Source organism: Limulus polyphemus, unplaced genomic scaffold (genome assembly GCF_000517525.1).
Source record: "Limulus polyphemus unplaced genomic scaffold, Limulus_polyphemus-2.1.2 Scaffold4011, whole genome shotgun sequence".
Classification (NCBI taxonomy): domain Eukaryota; kingdom Metazoa; phylum Arthropoda; class Merostomata; order Xiphosura; family Limulidae; genus Limulus; species Limulus polyphemus.
Genome location: NW_013669621.1, coordinates 17,663 through 26,734, shown reverse-complemented (window position 1 = coordinate 26,734; position 9,072 = coordinate 17,663). Strand labels below are relative to the sequence as shown.

General features: G+C 28.9%; 1 protein-coding gene across 2 annotated transcripts in view; it reads left to right on the top strand.

The window, feature by feature from the left end:
• LOC106470449 (E3 ubiquitin-protein ligase RNF4-like) overlaps window positions 1-7,990 on the top strand; it is a 35,766-nt gene extending 27,776 nt beyond the window's left edge. For both annotated transcript variants that reach the window (XM_013931010.2, XM_022399049.1), the window contains exons 4-6: window positions 3,533-3,732; window positions 5,140-5,218; window positions 7,063-7,990. In XM_013931010.2, the coding sequence (XP_013786464.1) occupies window positions 3,533-3,732; window positions 5,140-5,218; window positions 7,063-7,212 (429 nt within the window). In that variant the 3' untranslated portion in view covers window positions 7,213-7,990. The remainder of the gene's footprint in view (window positions 1-3,532; window positions 3,733-5,139; window positions 5,219-7,062) is intronic.
• The last annotated feature ends 1,082 nt before the right edge of the window (window positions 7,991-9,072 follow it).

Here is a 9,072-nt window from a genome sequence, read left to right as displayed (position 1 = left end):
TTTTGTAAAATACAGTCAAATTTTAATTATTATACATTACATATGAATATAGATTATTGTTATTTTGAAATAAGTTCTTAAACTTATTTTTCTTAAAACACACAACAGTAACTAAAGAAGTAAAGCAAACAATTATCTCTTCTAGTTACGACCTTTGTACTTGGTTGCTGCCTGACATAATTTGTTAAGCTTTTAGATATTTTGCACATGGAGGATATGAAATGAAATAATTTTTTGGGGGTTTATATATACATTTAAATAACTAAAAAATCATAAATTACTACATCAATACCATAGAATTCCACTATGATTTATTAAGCTTAGTAACTAAGATGTATTTTTGTTAAAAATTATAAAATTTAGAGTAGACTAAAGACACACCCTACCTCCTTGAACTGTTGGTTCAAAAGAAAGAAATGGCATCCAAGCCCATTAAAATGACTGAGAAAGCCATTAGGGGGACATTTTGAGCTTCTGATTGGTTATATATGTCATATATATAGAAGTAAATGTATATAAGGTAGCATTTCCAAAAATAGCAAATAGAAAAGATAAGACATTCATATTTTATATTCTAGCTTATCAATATTGGTAATTTGAGTTTCTAATTCATACGAAACTATAGACTTAGTATTTTGACTTCACAAACATCTAATATGAACCAAAATTGCATTCAACATACCTCATGACACACAAAAAAACCAATGTTTAACTGTGTTTGTTAATATTTACTTTTAAATTAAGAAACTAAGTAAGATATAATACTAAAATTTCAATTATAATCTACAATTTGATACCAAACTTACCGACATAAATTCCTGAGATAGTAGTTCAATAAAATTTTGAATACAAGTCAACAAACGAGATGACATGGCCTTTCACCTGTGACCTGTCTTGAAAGGGTTAAGCATGTTTGTATTCAGGGGCTTATGTAAATGTTGTTAACCCTTTCCCTGTGAATTTGGTCATTTTGACCGATCATGTAACCACAAAAAAAATATAAGTACTATAACATTTCTGTAGTAAGTGTATCTTCATGCAAGTACTATAACATTTGTATTGTAAGTGTACCTTCATGTAAGTACTATAACTTTTTGTGTAGTAAGTATATCTTCATGTAAGTACTATAACATTTGTGTAGTAAGTGTACCTTCATGTAAGTACTATAACTTTGTGTAGTAAGTGTATCTTCATGTAAGTACTATAACATTGTGTAGTAAGTGTATCTTCATGTAAGTACTGTAACTTTTTGTGTAGTAAGTATATCATCATGTAAGTACTATAACATTTGTATTGTAAATGTACCTTCATGTAGGTACTACAACTTTGTGTAGTAAGTGTATCTTCATGTAAGTACTATAACTTTGTGTAGTAAGTGTATCTTCATGTAAGTACTGTAACTTTGTGTAGTAAGTGTATCGTCATGTAAGTACTATAACATTTGTATTGTAAGTTTACCTTCATGTAAGTACTATAACTTTTTGTGTAGTAAGTATATCTTCATGTAAGTACTATAACATTTGTGTAGTAAGTGTACCTTCATGTAAGTACTATAACATTTGTGTAGTAAGTGTATCTTCATGTAAGTACTATAACTTTTTGTGTTGTAAGTATATCTTCATGTAAGTACTATAACATTTGTATTGTAAGTGTACCTTCATGTAAGTACTATAACTTTGTGTAGTAAGTGTATCTTCATGTAAGTACTATAACTTTGTGTAGTAAGTGTATCTTCATGTAAGTACTATAACTTTGTGTAGTAAGTGTATCTTCATGTAAGTACTATAACATTTGTATTGTAAGTGTATCTTCATGTAAGCACTATAACATTTGTGTAGTAAGTGTATCTTCATGTAAGTACTATAACATTTGTATTGTAAGTGTACATTCATGTAAGTACTATAACATTTGTGTAGTAAGTGTATCTTCATGTAAGTACTATAACATTTGTATTGTAAGTGTACCTTCATGTAAGTACTATAACATTTGTATTGTAAGTGTACCTTCATGTAAGTACTATAACATTTGTGTAGTAAGTGTATCTTCATGTAAGTACCATAACATTTGTATTGTAAGTGTACCTTCATGTAAGTACTATAACATTTGTATTGTAAGTGTACCTTCATGTAAGTACTATAACATTTGTGTAGTAAGTGTACCTTCATGTAAGTACTATAACATTTGTGTAGTAAGTGTATCTTCATGTAAGTATTATAACATTTGTGTAGTAAGTGTATCTTCATGTACTATAACATTTGTGTAGTAAGTGTATCTTCATGTACTATAACATTTGTGTAGTAAGTGTATCTTCAAGAAAATTGGCAGGCTTTTGCCAAATATTACAAGTCTTTTGTACACAGAAAATAGATTTTTTTAAGTAGTATTTCTTTTTAAGGCTAAAGAAAATTGATTTTTTAAGTAGTATTTCTTCTTAAGATTTTTATATAATTTTTTAGAGTTAGAGTCTGAGATTCTGAATAGACTGATTGCAAAGTGATTTTCATGGTAAGATTAAAAATAATTTTTTCATTGTTTAGTTTCAGATTTCATTTTCATAACCTTCAGAACCTCCTAAATGAATATCAAAATATTTTTGCAGTAAAACTGTATTTTATTTTTAAGAACTTTGAATTGAAAGTAGTCCAGTAAAGAGACTGTGGCCTCTATAATTTATGTGATAAGATTTTCTGATTTTTGGTTGGAAACGTATAAAAATTGAAGAAAATCCCTAGCCAGGTGTATTGAAATAAGAGAAAAAGATTCCAAATTGTTGAAACCATATTGATTAATTGTTAGCAAGAAAGAGAGGCTACCATGATGATTTTATGTATAATTTTTAATACAAGTTTTAAATATTTTTTGTCTGACTTTCAAAGTGAGCTTAGCTTCATGATATTGATACTAAAGTACTGAAAAACTGATATCCTTTTGAAGTCAGTAGTTTTTTTAAATGACGTTCAGGATTATATAACACAGTTAAAGTATCATTACCTTGCCTAAAGATATGTCGCATTTGTAACTTTAAGAACAGCTTGAATGAAAGCTAGTTAATGTGTTCGTAATCGTTTATCTTGATTACTACTGAGAAGTAAGAGCTGACAAACATTTATTTCTACTGTGCAGCAATTATGTTTATTCTTTGATAGACCATGTGACATTTAGTAAACTAATATAGTACTAGTAATCTAATACTGTAGTTTAAAAAAGTCTGTTAAATTGTTTTATACCCAGTTAAGTTTTTCGTGACCTGTATACTGTTGGTTTATGGCAGTGAGAACTTGTAAAGTCATGTCTCACACAGAATGTCTTATTTCCACCAGTTACAATTTTTATATGATGTATTTTATTGCTATATTTTATCAAATTAGTTATCTATAGAGCATTGTCTCTGCAAGATTAATCCATTATTCTATAGAATATAGTTTTTATTATCCATTGTAGACTTATGCACATGTTTGGAAGTAGTGACAGAAGGTCTTGTTATTATCTGTTGTTAGGACTAATATGATAATATTATTTCTGTTTTTTAAAGTGTTTGGGTTCAGTGCCCACGTATCTTCAGAACGAAACTCAAGTGCGAGAAAGAAACTTACGAGCTTTGCGAAGACATCGATCACGATCACCAGTTAACACAAGACAGCTCACTAGAAGGCCTAATTATTCAGATCCACTTCCAGATTATAATAATGATATTCAGCATCCCAGCTATGATCTTGGAGTTACAAATGATATGTATGTGTCAAACTAAAAGTTTTGTTATTATTTCATAGATTTTTGTGACAGCACTTTAGCTGTAGGAAAGTGTTCTTTGTATTGATATAAACATAATTCCTAAATAAAATTGTCATTATGTTTAAATTTTTGTTATTCTGATTTAATGAGAATCAGGGCTCATATTTGGCTGTTGAGAGAACACTAGTAGCAACCAAATCATTAAGTACAAAAAGTAATGTACCATATGGTGAAGTGTGGATCTGAAAAGAAAATGTTTAAAATTAAAAAAAAAAGTACAATATAATTAATAATCTGGATAAAGATGTTTGCTTATTTTCCATAAAGTAAGGATTGTGTACAATGTGTGGGAGAATTCTGTAGTCATGAGGTTTGGGCAGAATGTAGTTGTTGAAGACTTGGTGAGTTTTTAAATAACCTAAAATTGGTTTTCATATATTCAATAATAGCCAATAATATGTCTAAATAAAAGGACAATATACAACTGTTTTTGTTTCTTTGATGACATGTAAAAAATCATTGGTGGAATAGTTGAAGTACAAGATTCTGTAAATTCATGATTATTTTAATAGTGATACATCTAAAATATAATGCAAATGAAGGTGAGATTGGAAAAACTACAGTGTTGTATCTGATTGTTCATACCTCTGTTTTGTTCGCTGCCATTTTAGGCATCGTATTGTTCAGTACACAATAGAAGATTCATGCACACTAAGGCTTTTATTATTTATCTATGTGGTTGCATACACCATTTATGATATAGTTGTGTTAAATTGATTTGTCATTGTGCTCACTTCGTTTCTTTTTTTTTTCATTAGTCAGCAAACAGAAAATAAAAAAAAAAGTTTTGTAAATGGTGAATGTTTGATCTGAACCACAGGTAATGTTTCATAAAAAATCCAAAACTGTGTGAACATAGTTAAAGTTGATTTCAAAACAAGTAATATAAGGTTGTGTGTGTAGGGTCTTTATTATTAATATAAGGTTGTGTTTGTGTGTGTAGGGTCTTTATTAGCAATATAAGGTTGTGTTTGTGTGTGTAGGGTCTTTATTATTAATATAAGGTTGTGTTTGTGTGTGTAAGGTCTTTATTGGTAATATAAGGCTGTGTTTGTGTGTGTAGGGCACAAACACAACCTTATATTACTAATAAAGATGTGTAAGGTCTTTATTAGTAATATAAGGTTGTGTTTGTGTGTGTAAAGGTCTTTATTAGTAATATAAGGTTGTGTTTGTGTGTGTAAAGGTCTTTATTAGTAATATAAAGTTGTGTGTGTGTAGGGTCTATATTAGTAATATAAGTTTGTATGTGTATAAGGTCGTTATTACGAACTTTGTAGCTTTGTGAATTTAACTATCAAATGATCTTATAAAGTTTATTTGAAAATTTTTTCATAAATTTTCTAGTTCCGGGGGAGCTGAAGAAGATGAATCCCCTCCTAGGAGGAAAATAACATGTCCAGTATGTTTTGATTCAGATACAGCTGTAGGTATTAATGATAAAAGGAGTGATATGTGTAGGCTATAATGGTTCTGGTTCAATACTTGTATTTTCTATGATAAAATTTTCTCATCTAATGTGCATGCTCAACTTCAAAGGGTGCTGGAGTATAATATTCTATTATTTTGTTTTAGTCAAGCATTTAAACTTGAAACATTTGCATAAACTAGATGAAATGCCCAATAGTAAATAATGTTTAACTCGTATAAAATACCCAACAGTAAATAATCACATTTAACATGTATAAAATGCCCTATAGTAAATAATTACATTTAACTTATTTAAAATGCCCTATACTAAATAATCACATTTAGCTTATATAAAATACCCAATATTAAATAATCACATTTAACTTGTATGAAATACCCAACAGTAAATAATCAGATTTAACATGTATAAAATGCCCTATAGTAAATAATCACATTTAGCTTGTATAAAATGCCCTATAGTATACAATCACATTTAGCTTATATAAAATGCCCTATAGTATACAATCACATTTAGCTTATATAAAATGCCCTATAGTATACAATCACATTTAGCTTATATAAAATGCCCTATAGTATACAATCACATTTAGCTTATATAAAATGGCCAATAGTAAATAATCATATTTAAATTATATAAAATGCCCTATAGCATATAATCACATTTAACTTATATAAAATGCCCTATAGTATATAATCACCTTTATCTTATATAAAATGCCCTATAGTATATAATCACATTTAACTTGTATAAAATGCCCTATAGTAAATAGTAACATTAAGCTTGTATAAAATGCCCTATAGTATACAATCACATTTAGCTTCTATAAAATGCCCTATAGGAAATAATCACATGAAGCATATATAAAATGCCCAATAGTATATAATCACATTTAGCTTATTGTTACGTTTCTACTTTGTTAATTTCCGGTAGAAATTCTTTCCGAGCAACTTCAGCGATAAAAGTTCTTTCTTGATTAGACCAGTTTATTCTTTCTCGATACAAACTTTTAGTACACAGTAATTCCACAGTCAGTACGTTTCTCGTCACTTTAAACTTAACAACTTTTGTAACTTTTTTTTTTGTGACATTAGAGGGAATGACTATATCTTATGAGTTTGTTAATATCACACTGAATTTCAAAACTGTGACTACCCTATTGTAGTAATGTAAGAATTGCTGTTATCTAGAGTAATAAACAAGATTACAAAATTATCAATTTTATTTTTATGGTAAGTTAATAAGTTGAGAATCGATTTTCATGGAGAATCTTCTTTTATGAGGTTAGTAAAAAAAAAAAGTGACTTGGAAATAGAAGAAATTATGAACAGCAGTACAGCCTTACTTTCATTTCAACAAATAATATAAAAGTATGATTGGTGCATGTGTAGATGCCACTGAAATAATATAAGACATTAAAATAAAGAATTATGATTATGAAAGCTACATAAATAGGTATAATGAACTATGTTTCTACTTGTAGCCTGGATCTAGACTTGGAAATATGCTTAAGCCTAAATAACTTCAACAATTTATAAACTAAGCACCTTCAGTATCTCACATAAAAAATAAGCGTTGAGACTAAAATCTATGAGCGAATATCTAAACAATGATTTAAATGATTAAATCCCAATATTAATTTCTTTTTATTAGGTTAACAAGCTAGAGAACATTGTTCATATGTTAATGCACACCCATATATCAAATTTCTGATTTTATGTAAAATAAGGGTTAATGAAAGGATTAGTGGTTAATGTTTAGAGGAGCATGAAATTCAATTTTATTATTTACAAAAAAGTACAGTTTACATATTCATTGGAAATTTTTATTTTTTTCCCCAGATCCAGTCATCATATCGTCAACTTGTATCAACTATCTGTGGACATGTATTTTGTAATAGCTGTATTTACGAAGCCATTCGAAGCAACCATTCTTGTCCAAAGTGTCGGAAAAAATTAACACTAAGACAGTATCATCCTATATTTCTATAGCTGAAGGTCCAAACATTTGAATTCTTTTATTCTCAAATTGATGAAAATAGATTTTTAGAACACCATCTGATACTGTGAAGAGCTGTTTTTGATAAATCATGAGAAAGAAAATAATGCCACAACTATTGTCTTTACTTTAAAGAGAAGAACAATCAAGCTTTAATTGGTATAAATTTTAACCTCTTGCATTTTTCAGATGTACTAAACGATTCTGTACTGGACTTCCATTACAGCATGTCATAAAGAATCAGGTCAGAATTTACTATTCCATTAAGAACACAAATTTTCATAAAGTTTTTGAATCTAAATTGTGTGTGCATATATATCCCTGAAATTATTTGAGTTTGTGAATATTAAATATGTGTGAATTATCTTGTAGCTTACATATTGCTAGAAATTCTTGTTGTTCCCTAGGAGCATTCTGTAACAATCCATGTGACGTACGGGAAGGTTTAGCATTAATGATCAGAAGTGAGGAGAAGTTCTCCTCGTATATCAATTATTTTGTATAAATCTGTTCAGTTTATTGTATAAAAATTCTGGATTGTGTTTCTATGTAGCTAGAATGAATATCACTAATCATGGAAGTTTTAAAGACCATTTAATTATGTGGGCTAACAGTTAAAAAAACATTAAATTCTGTTTATTTATATGTGCAGTATGAGTGACAAAGTTTTGATTTTGACTGTCTCTCTAACATTTTGTGGAAATTTTTTTTAAATACATTACCTACAAGTGTAATCAGTTTCTTGTGAAGTAAATAGTTTTAAAAAAAGTACACATATGTGTGTCTCTCTTGATTACTTTCGTATACATCTGTGATGTGTGGGAAAAATAACTTAAGGGTTAGTTATTGTGAAGTACTGGATGAAAATGTGCTCATGTTAGTAAAAAAAATGTAACCAGTGTTGATACTAATGTTGACATCTCTTAACATCCAGGTGTTGATACTTATGTTGACATCTCTTAACATCCAGGTGTTGATACTTGTGTTGACATCTCTTAACATCCAGGTGTTGATACTTGTGTTGACATCTCTTAACATCCAGGTGTTGATACTTGTGTTGACATCTCTTAACATCCAAGTGTTGATACTTGTGTTGACATCTCTTAACATCCAAGTGTTGATACTTATGCTGACATCTCTTAACATCCAGGTGTTGATACTTATGTTGTCATCTCTTAACATCCAGGTGTTGATATCTCTTAACATTGTCAGAATTTAAAAAACTGATCTTTACCAAGTGTCAAAATAAAAAGGCTTTTATTTATATTTCTTAATAATATAAATATATATTACGTTGTTGTTGGGCTTAGGATTCTTCTTGTTGGCGATAAATTCAACGATAAATGAACAGCACACACTTCACTTGTCTTCAAAATAATATATATATTCAAACGATCATAAAAATCCTACGTTATTAAACTTTTCGATTTGAGCGTCATGCACTCTCTAGCTAACATATAAATTGCAAATAAAAATGTAGCTTGTAATAATATAACAGACATCCTATTTTACATAGGTTGAAGAAAGAAAAAACATTTTTAATACATGTTTTATTTTGGATAACAAAGAAGACTATAGGGAAAATGAAACGACATAGAAAATTATATATGGGATCTTTATATTTACTTAATTTATAGAAAGGGAATGTTTAGGATCGACGCCTTGGTTAGTGTACAAAAAGGGAATGTTCAGGAATGTCACTTTGTTTAATATGCTAGAAGAGAATGTTTAGGAATGCCATTTTGTTTGGTGTACTGTAAAGGAATGTTTGGTAACACCTCTTGGTTTAGTATACTGGAAGGGAATGTTTAGGAACGCCATTTTGTTTGGTGTACTGTAAAGGAATGTTTGGT